This window comes from Falco rusticolus, chromosome 5 (genome assembly GCF_015220075.1).
Source record: "Falco rusticolus isolate bFalRus1 chromosome 5, bFalRus1.pri, whole genome shotgun sequence".
Taxonomy (NCBI): domain Eukaryota; kingdom Metazoa; phylum Chordata; class Aves; order Falconiformes; family Falconidae; genus Falco; species Falco rusticolus.
This window is the reverse complement of record NC_051191.1, coordinates 30,109,698-30,133,099: the sequence shown is the minus strand read 5'-3', so window position 1 is coordinate 30,133,099 and position 23,402 is coordinate 30,109,698. Positions and strand designations below refer to the sequence as shown.

The 23,402-nt window shown below is 41.2% G+C and overlaps 1 protein-coding gene across 3 annotated transcripts in view; it reads right to left on the bottom strand.

The window, feature by feature from the left end:
- EXOC4 (exocyst complex component 4) overlaps nucleotides 1-23,402 on the bottom strand; it is a 408,367-nt gene that overhangs the window by 342,019 nt on the left and 42,946 nt on the right. For all 3 annotated transcript variants that reach the window (XM_037387956.1, XM_037387958.1, XM_037387957.1), the window contains exons 4-6: nucleotides 21,213-21,397; nucleotides 18,899-19,008; nucleotides 5,840-6,083 (exon numbers count right to left, since the gene is read on the bottom strand). In XM_037387956.1, coding sequence (XP_037243853.1) covers nucleotides 5,840-6,083; nucleotides 18,899-19,008; nucleotides 21,213-21,397 — 539 coding nt within the window. The remainder of the gene's footprint in view (nucleotides 1-5,839; nucleotides 6,084-18,898; nucleotides 19,009-21,212; nucleotides 21,398-23,402) is intronic.

Sequence of the window (23,402 nt, the reverse complement as noted above, 5' to 3'; positions counted from 1 at the left end):
ACCAGAACTGGAGTTGCACCCACTCAACCACCACAGTTCAGTCTTCTGTGTTCATTAACAATCACTAATGAGGTGTGTGTTCATGCCTCGGCCACTTTATTTCAGAGTGCTATAATTATCTGCACACTTTCATCACCTGGATAGTTAACTGGAGTAATTAAGAAGCTGTTGCATGCTTGCTGCTGTTTCCACCAGGCAGTAAGAGTGGCCTGGCCTGATGCTGTGGCTACAACCACCTACCTTAGCCTATAGCAATCCTAGATTGAACTTTAAGTCTGCAAAGCGCAGAAAAAAGAATAGCCATTATTTGTAAAAATTGCTATCAGCTTACTGTGTCTTATTCATACACTACAATTTTACATATAGATATATATATATGCACAGCACTACACAGCAATCTCTTGGGGATCTCTCATGGGCCATTCACCTACTGATGATAACAACTACACAGCTCAAAAGTTAAGAAGAAGAGCACCTTGATTCAATAGAAAGAGCTGTTGGGTAAGTCTGGAAGGGTAGAGTGAAGCACAGCAGAACAGATCAAGTGGCCAGATATATGGCATATTAACAATGAAGACATGTTTAGGAGTCATGGTACTCATAAGAAACACAGGGGCATTAATATTGCCATATCTTAAGTGACTGTAGAACTAAGGCACACATTTAAGCAAAACAAAATAAACCATGTTTTGTATCCATTTTCATCATAATTAAGATTAGCAACAAATGCCTAAAGAAAAGTGGTGTTGGTACTAAGAGAGAAAACACTGCTTTTTTACAAGTCTTTACAAATTCAAGTAAGACACTGGCAGGGGATAAACAGAAGTACATAGGACAGGATGGTAACAACAGCACCAGAAAAGACAGCTATTGTCAACATTAACATTATTACATTTTCAATATGGGAAAGTCCAGTGTGGAAGAAAAGCTATTCTCCTCCATTTAGACTTTGTACAAAGCTTAGTAACTAATCTGTCCAAGTTAAACTGAGAAGTTGCTACTGTGGAAAGACCTATGCATCTTCCTGCTGCGCTAATGTCTGTTAGCCCATCACCAATGTTATCAGTGAAGGAGGTGGGACAATATGCAGATAAGGCTGCCTTAAAAAACACTCTCCATTGCTGCTAAGCAAGTTATCTTCTCCAACCCACTCTCAGACATAGGAGAGGCAACTACTTCTTCAACAGCTTCTAAGAGATATATAGAATTTATCATAGCAAGTGACAAAGAAGCAGCTGGGGCAAGTGGCTTGTCAGCCAGAAGCCAAACAAAAACAGGAGGAAAACCAGATGTAGAAGACTTTTGGATAGATGAGGAATTTCATGTTGGAGGAACTTACATATAGCCTCGGTCGAAATGCCAAAAAAGTTAATATTATGGGAGCAAATTAATTATATACCACTGAGAAAATTTATCACTACAAGTCCGATTTCTACTAACATCCCATTACAAATGAACATGTAGTTACCCACGTACCTCCTTACTGCCCCAGAAAAGTACAATTTTGCAGAATCAAACTACCCAGATAGTTTGACAAATTAATTTTTATTGTCCCTAGGTGAGCCTGACCTCACATTATCAACTTGTTTATGGAGTCATTACTAAAATACTACTATACTGAACAGAATTATTTGTTTTTAAATTCCAGTGTCTTCCTATTCTCATGTTACAGTCTGACAGACATGAAAACTCCCCGATCCATGTTCTTCAGTGGTGCTAACTACCACTTCATTTTCCATTCTCAAATAATGACTTATTTCCACATCTCCCTATTTTCAAATTAGTCAGCATCTCTTATCTTAATTTTCTTTTCTCTAGAAGTCTCCTAAATCTGTCAGGTCATTTTTGAAACAAGGTGACCCAAAAGAGACACAGACACAGTCCGTGTTAGACAGCCAACATGACAAAACAGCATAAAATAATATGGCCTAGATTTTATGCATATGGGGTTGCAGCATCGAGTGACCTAAGCAGAACATATACAGAGAATGACAGGAGACTGGCTTAGGCAATTTGTCAAAGCAATCTCATATCCCCATCACTGAGAAATATGGTAAATATATTGAGAGACAGTGACACATACCTGGAAGCAACTCCTATTGTCCAGGCAATAACAGAGAATGAGTTGATGCAGAGTGACTGCTGACACCTGAGTGAGGTCACTAATGACAATTCATACATTTTAACAGCAGTAACATCCTCTGCCTGGTCAGTGTGTTGGCATGTATATAATTTCTGTATTTATTTTAAAGCTTTGAGATGAGGTAAAAAGCCAGAAGTGTATTATGAACATGTACGGAAAAGTACATTGAATCAAATCGATTTGGTTTAGTAGCAAAATTGTCAATACACCATCTCCTACTGGACCATATTTTCAATGTATCCCTACCAAAATCCTGTCCTATAGATCTGACCTTCAAGTAGGCATGCATCCAATTATTCTTATTCTACAGTCAACAATCTTCCATAATTTTTAATAGACCCACAGGTTCATGTAGCAGTACCCCAAGCTAATGCAACACAGCCTCTTCTATGATGCTTTGTCCTCCACAACCCAAGATAAGTATTTCTGAACATGAAGTTACAGGGCATGCTCTAATGAGCCACTAATTAAGGATAAGGCAAAGGCAATTCCTATATTTAAGCTCTTTTTCACAAACTTTTTCCAAGCACAGATATCTAAAAAACTTTAGAGAACCTATCTAGACTTCGAATCCACTTAAATTAAAGCTGAGGTCAGCTGCAACTAAGCAAGATTTAAGCACAGTTTTCAAAATTATCTTCTACCCGTGACAAGGAACCTGCTACTACCCATTATCAGGTTTTACTATCTTCATGTCATTCACATTTCATAGTGGTAAGTGCACATTAGTAGAGAGGGTTTATATTCACAGCAAAGGATCTCAGAGCCAAGGATGCTCCATCTAGTCAGGTCTATCCTAAGTCTGTTTACCTACGTGACTGCATCCATGTTGTGTGTTTTAGGAAACCTAAAAATCAGTTGTATCACAAAGCCATGCAAGTCTTTCCTTTGTGACCCCACTGGTGAAAAATACACTTCTGCCATTATAAGGAGGTCCTTACCAGGGCTAGTGTCAATCTACAATAAATGAGCCTTTCCAGTTTCACACCAACTCTACTCAGCTGCACTGCTGGCTGAGCTCTCAAATCAAAGGACAAGGACAATGCACCCATGACAGAAAGGGCCACACATCATCAACGCTGCGATCATTGCTCACTCTTGTGCATGTGTTTAGTAACAAGTCTGGTATACAACATCTAGTACAGCATGAACTTGCTCCTAGCAGGCTTACAGAGTCTTCAGGACTTCCATGTGAGACAACAAACTTCATGAAGCTCTGAGGAACTGACCCAAAACCCCACTGCCTGTTGGATCTATGATGAGAGCATGCAGAGGTGCATGACAGAGGTAACTCTCTGGGAGCTAGCTGCTTTAGAGCCAAAACAAACAAACAAACAAAAAAACCCAAAAAAACCCTTGGTTTTAAAAATTTGGGAGCAAATAATCATTTCTTTACATACTAATGAATAAGGTGGCTGCACAAATTCATGTGGAAAAGCTTGCTAGGTAAGGAAGCAGACAGCAGTCAAATTTTAAAAATAAGAAGAATGAGATCAGTGTCTCTTCAGACTCAGTGGGCTTTTACCAGATCTCTAACTTTTCTGGCCAGGTTCTAGAAATTATTTTACCCTTGCACAATGATAATAGGGCTCTACATAATTGCTACATGAAGTCTCAAAAAGAATTACACCAGAACCTTCACAAGCAGACTATCAGCCTCATCCTCACACAGAGGAAAGCACTACCCATTTCACAGAGAAAAAGTAAGAGCCAGCCTTTGAGAGCCACCACACAGCAATGAAGAAATGCATATAACTTGTTCCATGCATACCGAAATTGCCGCAGGGACCTTGTCTTAATCTACGGCCTCAGACCCCGCAGGCCTCTCTGTCATCCTATTGGTCATTTTATTTGCCAGAAATGAGAATTTTTATGGATATCATTTAAAGTACAGTAGCTGAATACAGGCTTTGAGCTCAGTGATAGAAACTAAGAGGCATCCAAGTGTGACTAGTTTTAAGGTGAGCTGAAAAACATTTTTTTCACTGAATCCTGAGGTCAAGTAAGTATTGCAGCTGACAGCCTAATGAATAGTTAAGCAGTTTTGGTCACTGCAACATGCTCAAATTTGGGGTCTTACAGAACTGTCTTGAAATAGGACCTTGTTGTTCAGATTTATTTTTTTCTTGACAGCAGGAAAGTCACTTAGTTTTGATTTAAAACTGTAGCTAATTTAAGGGGCAGTATACCCTTCCATACTGTAATTTATTCTTTTCAATATAAATGAATTCACCTAATTTGCTGTAAAATTCACATGTGATTTTGGTTTAGAATCAGTTCTAATCATCTCCTCATTCAACAAGAATTTAAGATACTTTCCATGCTCTAGATATAAGCACCTTAAAAAGGCACACAACCTCCTATTAAATGCATGCCAAAACCCATTCAACGCTTTTGTACCTTGCTCAACCCTCTGGGCAGGTAACCTTCATTAAAATATGATCTGATCCAATTTATCAATTTCAATGGACAGCCGGTAGCCCATACCACTTCTCAAGACTGAGTGACAGAACCAAGTGTCAAGCATATGCTACACTCCCTCTCGGCATCAGAAACTAAAATTCTGCCTTCTAATCCATTCCAAAAACCTTGTTGTAATTGCACCAAGTTATCAGCACCCTAAGTCTATGAATTCTTCAAAACATAACTGATTCCACAGCTATGATAATGATAAGAACTAAAAAAGTCTTTATCAAGCTAACGTTTTCCTTGGGAGTGATTTTCCATTACAAATATTATATGTAATGAAGATACACATTTTTATTTTCATTTTTATTTTCCAGCACTAATTCCCTTTGGACAGTGATCATTACAATGTGTAGTGTCACAACTTATTATTTCGGCTCAAAGTGAAAGCTAGGCCTTATGGAGTCCTATTTTCCAAAGAACGGTTCTATTGAATCCTGAAGAACAGCAGAAACATAGTTCTCGGTTGGCTTGCACACCTTGCTATTACTGTAAATGGGGCTGCAAACCAATTAGAAACTTGGCCATACACTTACTGATGTAATTAGTTCCACACATTATTTCAAAGCTTAGCCCCTGCATCACCTTAATTGGACTCTGCTACACTTGAAATAAATAACTGAGCTTAATCTTCTCTTTTCAAGTCATATTACATTGGAATTTTGGCATGAGCACCAGTGTAAAGCTATGATTCAGTGCAATACAGGAAGATAGTACTTGTTTTGGCATCAAGTGTGCTTTACACTATACATACCAGCAATCTGAGAAAGCATTACAATTCAATCTGTTGTAAAGCCACTTGAAATGAAAGATTAGGTTACAAAAAATTAAAATCAAGTACTGAACATAATGCACTCTGGTTAGTTAAATAATGCTGGCTTCTATTGTGCTTCCACCTTCAAATCTGCATTTCAAACATCTGTTTAACCAAAAGATTCTCTTTTAGGGCCAAGCACAGAAGCAAGCATCTCCCTTTCCCACATCCTTAACTGAGAAGCAACAATGCCTCCCCATTCTGAACACATTTTGTAAATTCCCAAGACTCACAGGTGCTCAAGCACATCAGCCTTTCAGTGAGACGCAGGCATTTCTGAAAATTCTACCATTTCAGCTCTCTGCTACTGCAAAAACATTATTGTCATTCCTTCAAATGGCAGTTTGGCAGATATGACACCTTTCTCCAGACCTCTTTTCACAGTAACCAAGGTTCAGTGGTTCAAATATCCTTACCTAGGCTGATTTTCCTGGGAAAGATTCTCCCCTCTCTGGTAACCATTGTCTGCCACCTGGGTTGTGGACCGCTTAACAATCTGCTTGAGTTCTTGTTCTAAGCGATCCTGAATGGCTTTCACTGTTTCAGGGATTTTTTTCAGCTTGGCCAGCCCTTTGATGAGTATGCCCATGAAGACAGTGCTGTTCTCCTCTGGATCCAGTTCCGTATCTTCTTTAATTTCCAGAAGGCTTGCTTCTCGCACTGCAATAGAGTTAAGAAGACATAATCCAAGATTTAAATTATTAAAACCAACACTTAGCACCATGCAGAAGCAGCATTATAAACTACCTTGCCTTCACAGAACTCCCACTACTTTGAGCAACCAAGGGACAAGGAAACCAGCAACACTCCGCTTTGGGGGGAGGCAATGGATAATTCCATTTGCTTGGGGGCTTCCCTATACATAAATAAAACAGACTGCACATTTCATTGATTTAGAAACAGAGGTCATGGTGTAAGTTACATATTAGTTAAGAAACAAAGGAAATCTGATGTAACTAAGATATTCATAAACAAGAAGGTATTACATCACTACAAATCCCTTGAATGTGTTTCGAGCAGGTAAGAGCCCTAAATTTCTAACCCAGGTGTTTTTCTTCCCTATATTCTTCACAAGAGCAGAATTTTCATTATAAACAGTATCAAGCATCAAGACTTCTGACAAATTTGGCAAAGTTTACACTGCCAAAGTGAATGATTGTTTGATAGTATCCTATTCTGCTTTATTACATCCATCAAGGGGTTGATGAAGTTACTCAAATCTTTTAGCAAGGCTTCCAGAAAAGAAAAATGAGAAGAATTAGGGACAATATTGTGGATACAGTCCTCCTGAAGTAACAGAGATTGCACAGGGAGAAATTCTGTTGCTAAGCGACAAGAAAGAGAAAAGCAAGAGGTACTATGTTTTTTAAAGTATGTTCATTAAGCAACATTTCTTAATTTACAGATAGCACCCAGCAACAACAAAACATGTCTCTGTTAAAGACTAGGTGAAACGTTTCATAAATATATTCAAACACTTATGTGAATTAAGTGTCTTCAAGGAAAGCTCAAAGCAACTTGGAAGATCTACAGCTGCATGGCTTGTTAACAGCTGGAGTGGTAGGTACTACATGGAAAAACAGCACTCGAGTACACAGCTGAAGCTATGCCATCCACCATACCATTTCCTTGCATAGAAACTAAAATTTAACAGCTGTTTCACCTTACCAGTACAGAACTCTGCTAATGGCTGCTGGATGATAGATGAGTCCCATGGTTTCAACTGCTCAACAGATTATTTTTTTTTTACTCAAAATTTGCCCAAGAACATGAGAACAAATGTCAAAAGATCCACCAAAAGGATTTAAATGACATGGCAAAAATGAAAAATGGCATATCACAAGTAGAATGCAGCCCTGCAGCTGTCTAAAGGCGTGACACTGAACAGACCATCAGCACTCCTAAAATAACACAAGATCAAGAAAACAATGTCCCAAAGAGCCCATATGGTGCCACTTTATAAACAGCAACATAATAAACAGATAATGCTTATTTCGGTGTCAGCTTACACCAACTTCCACAGCAGAGAATGTTTCTTTCCATCAGTGTAATCCCTAACATGGCACCTCTAGTTCAAACCAAACTCACTGTGCACATGCCCTTACAATTCAACCTAGAGCACCAGCAGCACTGTCAGGTAAAAGCAAGATGAGAATGGATCCCTGTGAGACTCATGGAGAATGATATTAGGTCTTAGATAATGAGCACCAGGGAGATCAAATAGTGCTTTTTTCCTTTCTCACACATGCTTTTTTTTTTTTCAATTAAATTTGGGCAAGTTATGGACCAAGTACTAGAAATGCCCAGAACATGTTAATTTTTTTCAAAAAGAAGCAAAAAGACCAAGGATAGTACAGGTGATACTTCAAACACGCAAAAGCAATAATACCAATTAGAAGTTAACAGCTGGAAGCCCACTATTTCTGCTCAACACTCTCATCCATCACACACCTTTCAATCCACAAGACTGCAAAGCACTTTTGTGTACTGTGTACATCATCTACCCACTTGGTTAATGCTACTTGTTACTCTCAAAAAAAAAACCACAGCGTGCCGGGCACAAACACAGAAAATGAGCTCTTTTGGAACAAGAGCTGTGGAAAAGACAGTGCTGGAAATGCTAGAGGAAGAAAGGTTTTAAATTACTGGTTTTTAAAAAAAACCAAATATCTTGTTCCTCTGAGTTCAATGCAAAGATTTCACAGCCCAAGCAACCTTTTAGAGGACAGGTCCCGATGATTGTGCTGCCGCCGCTTTGTAAGCAGACTGTATATTATTCTTAATATCACACAATGAAAACCCAAGAGGGAGGAAATACTCCTGTAGCCAAATGTGAGGACAGCATTTAAGAGGACTAAAGGCAGCAATCTTGCTGAGAACTCTGCCAGCACACTAAGACGAACACTCTTCCATTTTCAAAAGAGCAAACCAATTTTGAATACCCTCAAATAGTCGAGACATTGATTTACATCTCTTACAAACAACAGTAAAGTGAATAGTTCAATATCTAGTAGGAACACACTGGTATATAACTACTGTTAGATCTGGTCTTTTGATAAAACAGTAGGGACAACGTTTCCTGCACACTGTGCCTATTAAACAGGTATCCTGGGAAGCTTTGGGGGCCCATTTAACTGTAATATCTGAAAAGATCCCAACCCCAGGTAATTGAAGATGTTCTTCTTTTCCTCTGTCTTCCCAACTTCAAACATCCTCTTCTGCCATTTAATGTCATCAAGAGGTTATTTGACCACAAAGCCTTGCCCCAGGAATGAGCCCCTCCTGTCCTCTACTACTTCAAAAAAGGCATCAAAGTAGACAGGTGTTTATAAAGAGGTACACCTTTAAAATTGCAACCCCACATGCTATTCTCTCTGGCAGAGAAGCTCCACAGGTAAAGGAAGATGTCCCTACAGATCAGCACCAGTATATACTCAAACTGACAATATGTATAACTTTGCTATTCATTCGTATCAAGACAAAAGCACACCACTGCCAGAACTTAATCCTAGTATCAATTCTGGGAGAAGTAAAGGGCAGGGGGCAGCAGAACTGCCCCCTTGGATTTCCAGAAAGCTAACCTCAGCCTGTTGAGGAGCCTGGCTGGCAGAGTCCCTTGGGAGGCCGCCCTGAAGGGCCAAGGGGACCAGGAAGGCTGGACATTCTTCAAGAAGGCAATCTTAAAGGCACAGGGAGCAGGCTGTCCCCATGTGCTGGAATACAAGCTGGCGGGGGAAAAGACCGGCCTGGCTGAAGAGAGTCCAGTTCCTTTGGCTGGAACTCAGGGAAAAAAGAGAGTTTATGACCTTTGGGAGAAGGGGCAGGCTGCTCAGGAGGACTACTAAGGCTGTTGTGAGGTTATGCAGCGAGAAAATTAGAAGGGCCAAACCCCAAGTGGAACTTAATCTGGTTACTGCCATAAAAGACAATAAAAAAATATTTTATAAATACATTGGCAACAAAAGGAAGGCCAAGGAGAATCTCCATCCTTTATTGGATGCGGGGGCAAAACATAGTGACAAAGGATGAGGAAAAGGCTGAAGCGCGTACTGCCTTCTTTCCTTCAGTCTTTTAACAGTAAGACCAATTCTTCTCCCAGTATCCAGCCCCCTGAGTTGGAGGATCAGGATGGGGAGCAGAATGAAGCCCCCAAAATCCAAGAGGAATCCAAAGGCCTGTGAGACCGTTCCCCCCAGCGCTCTCCTGGAGAAGCCGGCTGCTCCTGGCGTGGACGTGCTGTTCCCCGGGTAAAAGCTGCTAGACGGCCGGGCCCAGCGCGTGGTGGGGACCGGAGTGACATCCTGCTGGCGGCCGGGCACAGGGGCCGTTCCCCAGGGACCAGGGCTGGGGCCAGCCCTGCCGGGTACCTGCACGGCGCTCGGGGCGAGGGGATGGAGCGGAAGGGAGCTCCGGAGATCATCAGGTCCAACACCCCTGGCCAAGCAGGACACCCACGTAGCCAATCACCCAGGACCATGTCGAAGCCAGACGGCTTCTGAGTATCTCCAAGGATGGAGATGCCACAGCCTCCCTGGGCAACCTGTGCCAGCACTCTGTCACCCTCATAGTAAAAAAAATACAACAAATGTTTCCTGATGTTCAGAGGGAACCTCTGTTTCCCTTTCTCTCATTGCTTTTGGCCCCAGCACTGGGCACCACTGAACAGAGCCTGGCTCAGTCCTCTGCACCCTCCCTTCAGGTATTTATACATTGTTATGATCCACCTTGAACCTTCTCTTCCCTAGACCGAGCAGTCCCAGCTCTCAGCATTTCCTCCTAGGACAGATGCTCCACACCCTTAATAATTTTCATGACCCTTTGCTAGACTCTCTCCAGTATGTCTGTATCTCTCCTGTACTAGTGAGCCTGGCACTACAGCCAGCACTCCAGATGTGGCCTCACCAGTGCCGAGTAGAAGGGAAGGACCACCCCTACCTGTTGGCAATACTTTAATGCAGCCCAAGATACCTTCAGACTTCTTTACAGCAAGGGCACTGTACTGGCTGCTTACATTCAACTTGCTGTCCACCAGGATCCCCAGGTCCTTTTGTGCCAAGCTGCTTTCCAGCTCAGTGATTCCCCACATTCCCTAGTGCCTGGGGTTCTTCCTCTCCGGAGCCAGAACTTTGCAATTTCTCTGGCTGAACTTCAGGAGGTTCCTGTCAGTCTATTTCTCCAGCCTATCCAAGTCCCTCTGGATGATAGCATGATCCTCTGGCATATCAGCCACTCCTCCCAGTTCCGTGTCATCTGCAAACTTGCTGAGGGTAAACTCTGCCCCATCATCCAGATCAATAATTTAGATATTGAACAGAACTGAACCCAGTAGAAACACCACGTGTACCCTAGGGTACACCACTAGTTAGCATCCCCCAACCAGACCATGCTGCTGACCACCGACCTCTGTGCCCAGCCATTCAGTCAGCTTTCGATCCATCCCACTGTCTGCTCACCCCGCCTGTATAACAACCATTTCTCTATTGGGATCTTATGAAAGACAGTGTCTAAGACATTACTGAAAGAGCAAGTAGACAATATTCACTGCTCTCCTCTTGTCTACCAGGCCAGTAATTTCCTTGCAGCAGTTTATCAAGTTGGTCAAGCATAATCCCCCTGGGTGAAGCTATGCTGACTACTCCTGATTATTTTTTTGTTCTAATGATCTTTGAAAATCGATTATGAAGTGGAATATTTAAATATGGTTTCTCAAAAGCCTACCAAGATAACCACCTAAAGGACTGATGATTTTGCTACATTATCTAATGAAATATCCAGTCATTTTCAGAAATTTTTCATCACTGAAGCAGCGCATCTGAAAACACACAACTTTTTTTTAAGCAGTAAAAAAAACTACCCTCAGTTTAAATCACTAGAAAGTTGAATCCGGTGTGTCGTCGATGCATCACCTCCGTAGTTACAAAGGCAGAAACTTCCCTGACAGCTCTCTGGTTTGACGATGCCCTATAAAAATGTCTGTTTCAATTGGTGATACCCTCGTTTGTACAGTTCTGCCATTTCACAAGAAACAAACCTGCTGCAAGAAGCACTTTAATAGCGCCAGTCTGATCCCCAGAAAAGTCAATGTTGATAACTCATTTAAACAAAGCAGCTAAGGAAAAGACTCTTGCGTCTTGTTTTTCATTCCAATGAACGGTCAAAATTTGCTGCTACTCATTACAGAAGATTTCATTAGCTGTGTGCTTTTATGGGCAACTAGTAAAATTTAATGTACTATTTTCTGTGATTTACATGCCTTCTGATTATATCCTTTTTGCCTTTAATCCTTCTAGAGAGAAGAATGGAAGTTCACAGTGCCTAAAGGCATAATTTAAGATTTGAAGAAAAGTCACATGCTAATTTCTGGTGCTGAATCCTCATTCTGACCCATGCATGGAGACACTGAGAAACAAATGTACAGTTAATTTAGAAATGGGTAAATGGGTCCTTTAAAGATTTTGGTCGTTTTCTGTTCTTCGTTACTACCAGGCCCAAAAGAAAATGGGTCTCAGAGATCAATAACCTCCAAGCCTCAAGGCAAATCTTCTCTTTCTAAAACTGTTGTTCACACAGTTCCATCTATGGTTTTAAGAAAGTTAGTCTTTCAAAAAGAGGCATTTTAATTTGACAAGGCCACTCTTCCAAATAATTTTAAGAACATTTCGTTCTGAAAAAAACTGTACAAAGCAACTCTAAATCCCATTCAAAATCCTCCTAATATAAACAAGCATGAAAAACAAGTCTCCAAACTAAAAAAAAATAGTAAGTGCACAGTAATCAAGTATCTTATATTAGGACCACATACAGGAACAACTAATGAAATCATACAGGAAGAGAGATAGGCATTACTCTTCTGGCTTTCATCACACAGACCTAAAATCACCGTTTTCCCCCTCCTTCCCCAAACACACACAAACATTCCATGTATCACTGCTCAGCACTGAGTCAGAACATGAACTATTAATAAGAAACAAGAGAAATCACGGTCCTACAAAAACCAGACACACAGAAAGCTACTTCATAGGCTTTCATGTTTATTGTGTAGTTACAAATCCTTCTTAAACTACAGGAGTAGACTTCTCTAACACAAGAAGCTCAGTGTGGCCTGGCAACATGTCCTCGCAGCCCAGCAAGCCAACCGAGCCCCGGGCTGCACCAAGAGCAGCGTGGCCAGCAGGGCCAGGGAGGGGATTCTGCCCCTCTGCTCCGCTCTGGTGAGACCCCCCTGCAGCGCTGCCTCTGCTCTGGGGTCCTCAGCACAAGGAGGGCACGGGCCTGTTGGAGCGAGTCCAGAGGAGCCCACGGAGATGATCGGGGGCTGGAGCACCTCTGCTAGGAAGCCGGGCTGAGGGAGTTGGGGCTGTTCAACCTGGAAAAGAGAAGGCTCCAGGGAGACCTTAGAGCACCTGCCAGTACCTAAAGGGATCTACAGGAAACCTGGAAAGGGACTTTTTGCAAGGGCCTGTAGCAATAGGACAAGGAGGAATGGTTTTAAGCTGGAAGAGGGCAGAATTAGAGTATATAATAGAAAGAAATTCTTTACCATGAGGTGGTGAGGCACTGGCACAGGCTGCCCAGAGCAGCTGTGGCTGCCCCATCCCTGGCAGTGCTCAAGGCAGGTTGGACAGGGCTTGGTGTAACCTGATGTAGTGGAAGGTGTCCCTGGTGGTCATTAAAGTTCTTTCCGACCCAAACTATTCCATGATTCTGGCCCCAAAAGTTTACCCTGCCATAAGAATAAATTCTGCTTTTTGTGCAGCACTGCAGTGATAGCAGGAGAGAATCAAGACTCACCACAGGATTCCCACACCTTCCAATCAAGTCCTTAGTTGGATCTGTGCAAATGCAAAACAGCTAAAACAGGAAAACTCTGGTTCAGTGAGGGGATCATTTAATTTTAGTATGAATGATATAGAAATATCACCTAGCTGGTGTCAGATCCTCAGGTGACGTTAACAGAAAAAAAAATACCTTCTGCCTATTTGTTGAGCACGTTTGAATTAGAAGCAACTGCGACAACAAACAAAATGCCACAATGGCATTTTTAGAGCCACCTTTATCATTGGACCTTAAAGCTCAAGCTCCTGCAGACGCTTTGCAGGGCCAAGTTCACAGATCTCCGTATGTTCTCACCCACACAGAAGTACTTGCATTCTTCAAGAAACAGAGCCAGGAGCAGTAACTAGTCTTGACCTCTAGAAGCCACCATACAGTTTGGATCTAGAAGCTACATTTTTTCCCCTTAGAGCTGAGAAGTATGGGTCACTGAAATATATTATCCATGCAGAATAAAATTTATATATACCATCAATAACAACATTAACTGTCACCACCTCAGCTCATCTTCTGCCTGATTTCTAAGAAGCATTCTCTGAAATTTTTCAGGAAAGGGCACTCTCTTGGGTTTGCTGTGTACTGGGTGAGCATGTGTTTTATAGTCCGAGGAAGAACCTGGCAATGCAGGAACCTTCATAAATACTCTTCAGAGTACAGAAGGTTCAAGCAGAGAAATATCATTTACAAGTGAGTTTATTTCTCTGAACTGGCATGAAAGGAAAATGTTACTGGTGAACTGCCATATCTACAATCCTCAGGTGAACATTACTGAAGGTTTTGTTTATTTTAAGTGCAGCAGGAACAGCTTTAATTTCCTTATAAAGATTCTACAACACAAGCTAACATCTCCTTTGGGAAGTGAATACAGAAAGGACTCAAAATTTTGGCATCTTTGCTGAGATGGGTTGAATGAGTCAGTACTTTATAATGACATGCATTAATATGCACAGTCAATTTGTTACATCAATAAAAAGCCAAAAAACTTAATGACTAAAGACAGAAACAGCTTTTGCTATGCATACACATAAGTTTTAAATTCTCTGGTAGTTCCACAGTCCTGGAAAAGGCTACTTTTAAATAAAATTATGAGGAAAAAATATACATAAGTACATTGTGCACTTGTAACCATATGCCTACTTTATGCTGATCAAATATTTTCTATTATCATCTACAAGTTCCCCAGTCTGAGGGACACTTGCCCAGCATGTCACTGAGTGATACAGAATGTAACAAGGAGCCAGGGAAGATATTTTTCTGGTGCACTGGGCACAAAGAGCAACAACAGATGTGCAGAAATAAGAATTTTTAAAGCAGATTCTCAACTGTCCTATACCGATTTACGAGCTGAGGATGAAGCCATCAGAGTCTTTCTTTTTAGGCATTTGGAGTGAAAACAGTGACACCGGTTTATGTTCACAAATAGCCTAGTTCTTAGAAGCCACTGCTGTGGTTCTTACCTGTTGCTTGTACCCTAAAACCTTCATTTAAATACATCCTGAAATAACTTCTTATTGAGGGCATGTTAGGACAAGTAATTTTAAACACCATCATTAGAAGATTTTCAGAACTCTCAAATGAGCTCAGAAAACACTTATTTCTCAACGCTTTAGGAATGTTAGTACCCCAACTTGTTCTGCTATCACAAGTGATTAATAACACACCTTTTTCCTATTCTTACACACGTAAAGATTGCCTGGTATACTGTGGGGGGAACCACTATAAAGAAAAAGGAATAACCTAATAAACTTTCTTATTTGAAAGCACAGCCTCACTACTTCTATAAAAAAAATGTCTAAATGGCTCAGGTAAACAAATCCCAAGCCTGCTATTCTAACTGGAGCTAATAACAAAACAGGGGTCCCATGTCCTATTCCAAGTAAAAGATGGTGGCAAAGAGTCTTGGCCTAATCTCTGCCAAAAAATGGCATGAGATTAAGTATGATACACTTCACTCCTTCCTTACAGAAGGAACATCCCTCACATATTGGTTTAAATTTCTATATTAACGCACATCTGTCATGGTTTAACCCCAGCCACCAATTAAGTATCACACAGTCACTCCCTCTCTCCCCAACCCCCCGTGGGATGGGAAGGAGAGTCAGAAAAAGGTAAAACCTGTGGGTTGAGATTGGAACAGTTTAATAATTGAAATAAAATATAATACTAACAATAATACTAGTAACAAAAAGGGAGATAAAAAGAGAATGGCAAATCAATCAAGAAAAAAACCAAGTGATGCACAATACAATTGCTCACCACCCACTGCCTGATGCCCAGCATCTGCACCCCTGAGCAGCAATTAGCCCCCACTGGCCAACTGTCCACCAGTTTATATACTGAGCATGACACCCCACGGTACAGGATATCCCTTTGGTTAGTTTGGGTCAGCTGTCCCGGCTGTGTCCCCTCCCAGTTTCTTGTGCCCCTCCAGCCTTCTCATTGGCAGGGCCTGAGAAGCTGAAAAGTCCTTGACTTAGTGTAAGCACTACTTTGTAATATCTAAGAACATGAGTGTATCATTGTCATTATTCTCACACTGAATCCAGAATGCAACACTGCACCAGCTACTAGGAGGAAAATTAAATCTATCCCAGTTGAAACCAGGACAGTATCGTTCCTGCTTTGTAGAAGGTATCTTGGGAAAGTTTACAAACAGCCCTGTCAGATGGATAACCCAGGCTTACTTTCAATTCATTCTGGAGAAGTTTTATCACAATTTTAAATTTAGATTTGGTTCCAACTGCAGCAAGATAAGGTTATTTTTGGTTCTGCTCTTCAGAAGACTTCTGTAACCAATAACTATCAGTCAATGTACAGGATGACATTGTTTATTCTTATATAACCTTGTTATCAGACAAAGCCAAAATCACAATGGGCAAAGACCATCACGGACAATCACAGTCAGTGTAGTGCAAGAACTACACAGTGATAATCAATACACAGGTATCGATATTGGGCCCAGTGCTCTTTAGTATCTTCATAAGTGATCTGGATGATGGGATCTGGAGTACCTTCATGAAGTTTGCTGATGATACCAAACTGAGTGGGGAAGTGGACACTCTGGAAGGAAGAGCCACCCTGCAGGAAGCCCTGGATAGGCTGGAAGAGTGGCCTTAACGAGAACCTTATCGAGTTCAACAGGAAAGGACGTGACGTCTTGCAACTGGGAGAACATAATCCAGGAGTGCAGGACAGGCTGGGATCTACCCAGCTGGGGAGCAGCCCTGTGGGGAGGGACCTGGGGGTGCTCTGGACAACGAGCTCAGTACGAGCGAACAGTGTGCTGCTGCGGCAAAGCAAGCCAACAGGAGGCTGGGTTGCATCAGCAACAAGGGCATCACCACCAGAGGTGAAGAAGTCGTTATCCCACTCTACTCAGCGCTGGTCATGCCAAACCTGGAATACTGGTTTTGGGCCCCGCTATACAAAAAGGATGGGGACAGGCTGGAGAGGGTCCACACGACGGCCACAAAGACGAGCAAAGGCTGAGAGAACTGGGCTCGTTCAGCCTTGAGAAAAGGCGGCTTAGGGGAGACCTTATCACCGAGTGCCAGTATTTAAGGGGTGGCTGCCAAGAAGATGGAGACGCTCTTTTTACAAGGAGTCACGTGGAAAAGACAAGGGGTAACGGGTACAAGTTACTGCTGGGGAGATTCCGATGGGACACAGAGGAAAATTTTTCACAAGAGAACAATCAGCCACTGGAATAATCTCCCCAGGGAAGTGGCGGATTCCCCAATATTGGACACATCTAAGATATGGCTGGACAGGGTGCTGGGCCATCTTGTCTAGACCGCACTTCTCCCAAGAAAGGTTCGACCAGATGATCCTTGAGGTCCCTTCCAGCCTGGTCTTCTAGGATTCTATGCAAATCAGTGCATAAACTTGGAACTGGACTCTGCTGAAGAAGGGCAGTACATAAATGGGAACACTAGGGTCAGTGCACATGAACTGACTCTGAACCCTGGAATCTGAAAAAGCAGTACCCTTGGGACTTTCCTTTAGAGATAGAGTTGCAGGAGTGCAGCATTAACACTAAAAATGTATTCATCTTTACAAAGATCAGGTTTACACTGGCTACAGCTAGGAAAAAAACTTCTTGTCCAGCTTTGGATAGTAACAAACCTCTTGCCAAACTCAGCAGATGTGACAATGATTGGCTAGGATCTGTAAGCCTTTAAAGGTGACAAGTATCAACAAAATGCTTTTCAGAGCATATTTAAGGTTCATATTACACTAGCAATAAAACAAAGCAATAAAGACATTAAAAGGTACTGAAAGAAGGATAGGATTTCCATTCTTCAACAGGTGCATCTCCTGCCGTCTATTCCCCATCATAAGGGGTGACAAGAGATCCCTAACAGCTCCATGAATAGACTTTTTCTTACTATATAGAGGACTAATGCTCTAGGTGGAAAATAATGGCAGATACTATACAACTCACTCACTGAAAAGGAAGTAGGTTAACACTTACAGTGTAGAGACCGGGATTCAGTTTTTTGTCCTTTATTCCCTCAGCTCCCCAAAACCCTGTGACCTTTAGCAAAAAACAAAACTTAACTTCACACTGATCATAGTGACAGAACAGGAATTCTTAAGTTTTTTTCACCATAATTCTCACACAGTTCTTCTCTTCTAGGTTTCCATGACCAAGCTGCAGTTTCCAGCTCTGAAAGTTTACATTGGCATATCACAGGGGACTCCTCACAAACCTCCACTACACAGAAATACACTCTCAGACTCCGAGAGACAAACTAACCCTGCAGGAGCAGAGCTGAACAACAAAAATCACAACAAGAGCACAAGATAAGAATAATCAAACTAATGAGTCTAGGAGACAAGCATGACAAGAAAACACAGAAACAAGCAGACAAAAAAAGGAGAAAAGAATTGATAAAGATGAGAAGGAAAGAGTCTCAGTCAGTTTTTAAAGGAGGGAGAAGGGAAGAGATGTAGGTCATTTCTGTATTATTTTATTCATTTGTTAAACAAGGACAACCCCGTTTATTAATTTACTGAAACAATACAAGGATTAACTCCCCATCTGTGCAGCACTTTCAAAGCCTCATACAAAAGCACCAATGAAACTGAGTGTTTTACTCAGGGTTTTTCATAGTAACAGCTACACAAAGTTCACCTCCAGATTATTCCTGTGTATAGACATACCTTTAGTTGAACTTACAAAATGCCCACAAGGAAAAGTTTTGGCCTTTGGGCTCCAACACAGAAAAAAACCCCAAACTTCTGCAATATCTACACATACCTACCTGCCTGCCTACATTAAATAATGTAGATGACAACTCTGCACAAATTGAACTCCCTACAAATCTCCTCAGAATATCAACAACACTATCAAGATCTGAACAGCACAGAAAACCAAGTGTATTTAATTGAAACTGATAGGGTAGGGGAATAGAGGGGAAGGATGATTAGCCAAAACAAAAATGCAGATTTGGTCAAGTTCTGCCCCTGGACATACCACCCACTCAGTTCATGACACTCCATTTCCTAACTTTTTGTCTCGGGACCTCCCATCAGCAGCCAACCACAAAGAGGGGATGATAAGTTTACTGCCACTCCTGTAAAATCAGCGGAAGATCTACAAATTAATTCTGTGAGGAATGCACGTGACAAATACTCACTGCTGGAGCTTCCAGGAGTACTGAACTGGGAAGTTTCAAGAAACTTTCGAGGTGTAGATAGGTTAGTAACATCCATAAGAGGTACAGGAGAGGCATCTTTCACAAGTGAACTATGTGAGGGGAAATAAAGCAAACAGTTTATTATTTACATTCTTAGTTCACAACAAATAATCCATTTATTTCTTAAATCCGTAAGCCTAAGTAATAGATATATCAGAACTGTGTGTTATGTATAAGAGGTTTAAAAAACCTAACTTAAGGCACAAGTCCACAGATGAATATGACTGGGTGTCTATGTATACACATTTGAGCAAAAATAGGAAAAAGCCAATGATGAGAGAACAGTGTCATATTAAAGACAATATCTGGTATCCCAAGGCCTCTCTGAATTTAATAGAATTCTAGACTTGTCTGATTGGCCACAGCAACATGATCAGGACACAGGCACATTGGAGCTTGCCATAGCCCATGATTATTTCCCAACAGACATGTTCACCTCCAGCACAATTAATTGCTGCTAGCATAATGATAAATTAAGATGGAATTGTTAAGATCTTCCTGGAAAATTATATATTGAGAAGAGATGCTCCCATTTCCATGGCTTCTGCCAGCTACTTAAACCTTCCAGCCTCTTCCCAATAGAAACCTCCACCCTTTTTCCTCCCCTTCAAATTTCTGTTCTGTGCACACCTAGGTGCATCACTCTCCAAATAAACTTTCTTATTCCAAAAGAAAAGACTTTCTACTTGGTCCTTTTTTGTAATAAATTCACATACTATTATTTGCCAAAAGTGCAGCAATGCCACCCCAGTTGCATAATGAAAGGCATGAAGCTGGATGTGGCAGGGGAACTCAAGCAAGAAATCATTTTTAAGCGAAAGAAGTGGAGAGGGGTTCTCTAATGGACTTCAGTATGTTGCCTTACAGGTCAAAATGCTTATAGAAACCTGCAAAGACAAGGGCTAAGCTCACTCTCCTGCATAAGAACTCCCTATATACTAACTATATATATACACACTTACAATACCATAATTACAGGGATTAGCTGTAAGCATTCTAGCTTGGTAATGTTACATAGAACACACTTAAAACCAATACAAGAAATAAACATTATTGCATCCTGGTCAACAGCCAGTCTAGGGCAGCACACTAAAACAAAGCAACAAGACCGTCCTTGATGCAAGAGTTCATGTTGTCAAATACCAATGATGTGTAATAGGCAATGTGAAAAAAAAAATTACAGAAAATAAGAAAAAGATAAGGGTCACTGGAGCAGCTGTACAAAACTGCAGTTAATTAGAAGTCGCATAGTCTAGGTACACCAGAGCTTTGTGTCTGTTTTTAATTAACAAGATGAGTAAGGAAGAGACCGATGACTTGCTAGCAACCCTTCTTCCTAGAAATTTCAATTTCAATCAATCCTTTATTTCAGAAATTAATTTAACATAACTTACTGTCTCTCCTTTATTTTTGGCAAGAATTTTTTATTCCTTAAAATGCTAATTTATCTTTTCTCTGCATCTTTATCTATCATACACTGGCTCCCCTTTTGCTCCCAGCCCCTGTTTGTTACCTCTCCTATTCTACAAAGCTATCCTCCAATACTGTGTGTCTCTCTTCAGCCACTATCTATCTTCTTTTCCTCCCAACAACCTCATTGCCCTCAAACTCTGAATTCACAAAATTAGAAAAAATAGCCAGGCACCTAATACTCAAGCTGAATTTCCACTGATCAGAGGTACCAACTAAATAAAAAGTTTCAACATCTTTAAAACACCTTGGAAACACAACACAGCCAAGACATTGCTCAGGCACTTCAATATTGCAGCCTCTGGCTGGTAACCTTATGGTTAGCTGGGAGTCTTTTAAACCTTGGATGTTTGCTAGAAAAGATAAGTGATTTTTCCCCTATGTTCTTCCCTCTGCCTGACCTAAGCCTCATAATCATGACATTTGTAGAAAAGCTATATGCATCAGAGAAGGAAAAGAATGCCAAAAGGATTTAACCTCATCATAATTCTGTGGGAAGCAGCAAAAAAACAACAGAATCACTAAGAACAACAACAGACTTGTTCATAGGCTTGAAGATGCATCAACATGTTTGGATTTGTCTACTCTCCACAGCCATTAAAAATTTGCTTGCCAAAAATGAAAGGTTGAGGTGTTAAGTCGATAGCATTCTACTTAAGTATCTACTTAGAAAGTTTCTACTTTCATATCCACTAGAAACATAAGTTTCTACTTACGAAAGGGAGAATGTTGTCCTCTTCCCCCCAAGACCTGCTGCCCCCAGTCAGCATCACACCAAACCCACCTTATTCTCCCTTTCTCCTTGTTGCGTTGTCCTACTCGATTAGTTGATTTGATGTAAAGATGACGGTGTAATTCATCTATCAGGACTAAGTGCATGTTCATCTTCTTACTGTGGAGCTCCAGTCTCAGATCACTCAATCCCTCTACCTGAAGAAGGGCACCCTCCAAGGAGTCCACTGCTGACACCTGGGAGAAGAACACATGACAACTTTAAAAGGTCAACTCATTAACCTCTCAGGACTTTTCTCTTGGATTAGGGGAGTGTCTGAATACCATGATGATTCTATCCATAAACATCTTTAAAGTAGAAAATGTTTAAGTAGGGGGGTTTTATTTCTATTCCTAGAAGAAAAATCAATATATAAAAAAGGTCCACTTTCCAAACAACTCAGATTTAATGAGCAGTCTTCAAATGTTTTGAGCGTATGTGTAAAACAAGCTGGTTAAAACACAGCTCATTAAATCAAATATATATTTTTATCACAGAATAAGAGGATTACCAAGTCGAACAGTGTTAGAAAAATATACTGACAGTGATGTTTGATTGTCTTTATTCTTCTCATTACAGAAACACTAATAAAACATTCTTCTCTGTAAACAGGGAGAAAATGGCTTAAGTTTTATTTCCCTAAAGAGATGTCATGACACAGCAGAAAAAGCTTAGGAGGTCTCATCTTCTAGCCTACATAGCTGCTATGTCACATAACTATACAATTTAAATAAACATAGCCATCAGATTCATGAAAGCTATTGCTAGTTCAAAGGTACTTTTGAAGTATAAATTGTGTGGGGGTTTTTAATGCCCAATTATTGAGACTGAAGGAAAATAATTTTATACAAGCAACAAGTAACAGACAGAGATCTAGACATGCAGTAACATAAACAGGCCCCGGGTAACATTTCTCTACAGATGCACTTCAATGGTGACCAGCTGACATCCAGTGGGCAGGGCTGCAGAATCTCATTTCCATTTACATCCTAAAAACAAGTGTGGTGTTGCAGTTTAACCCCAGCTGGCAACTCAGCCCCACACAGCCACTCACTCACTCACTCCCCCATGGTGGGACTGGGGAGATAATCAGAAAAGTGAGAAAACTCGTGGGCTGAGATAAAGACAACTTAACAGGTAAAGCGCAAGCCACACACACAAGCAAAGCAAAGAATTCACTCAGCACTTCCCATGGGCAGGTCGGTGTTCGGCCATCCCCAGGGAAGCCGGGCTCCATCACACATAACGGTTACTCGGGAAGACAAACGCCATCACTCCCAACATTCCCCCGCCTTCCTTCTTCCCCCAGCTTTATATGCTGAGCATGAAGGCAACACAGTAGCGGATATCCCTTGGGTCAGTGTCAGCTGTCCTGGCTGTGTCCCCTCCAAACTTCTTGTGCTCCCGGCTGGCTGACGGGGTGGGGTGAGCAGCAGAAAAGGCCTTAACACTGTCAGCACTGCTCAGCAATAACAAAAACATCCTGTATTAACACCACTGTTTCCAGCACAAATGCAAAACACAGCCCCTTACCAGCTACCATGAAGAAAATTAACTCTACCTCAGTCAAAACCAGCACACCTGGACCAAAGCTATCAGCAATGACAAACTGGTGCATAAAAGGAACACTATCAAGTTGCATCTCTCCCACTTTACTTGTTTTATCTATTTAACAGAGCACTTCTACAGCTACTAAAAAAAAAAGCATCCCTCTGCAATTTTCGAAAATCTCAGTGCTGACGTTGTAAGAAACTAAATATAACATGTTTTGCATACAGAGATGTAAAATTTTAAAAATAATTCCCTGATAACCAGAGATACTATTAGTGAAATAAGACATTTGCCTGCACTTCAAGTTTATAGCATACCTGTCAGCTAAACATTAAAAATTAAAAGTGAGGAGATACAGTAAGCAGCTAGCCAACCTAAGGTCTGGTCCCTTATTGCCAGTAAATATTAACTATACTGAAACAACATCTATCAACAATGTATTACTTTGCTGGCCTCCAAGTCAAGAATGACCCTGAAAATAGCTTTGGGGCAGTCAGGCTTTTTAAATCAAGAGTTGTTTCTAAGAGGAAGCTGCACTTTTTTCCTTCCTCCTGAAAGATTTTGCCAGGAAGTCCCCAACTACGAAATTCTCTTCTCTGCATGGGCGATGAGAGCACGCACTTGCTGACAGTCTTTAGGATAGAACTTGGT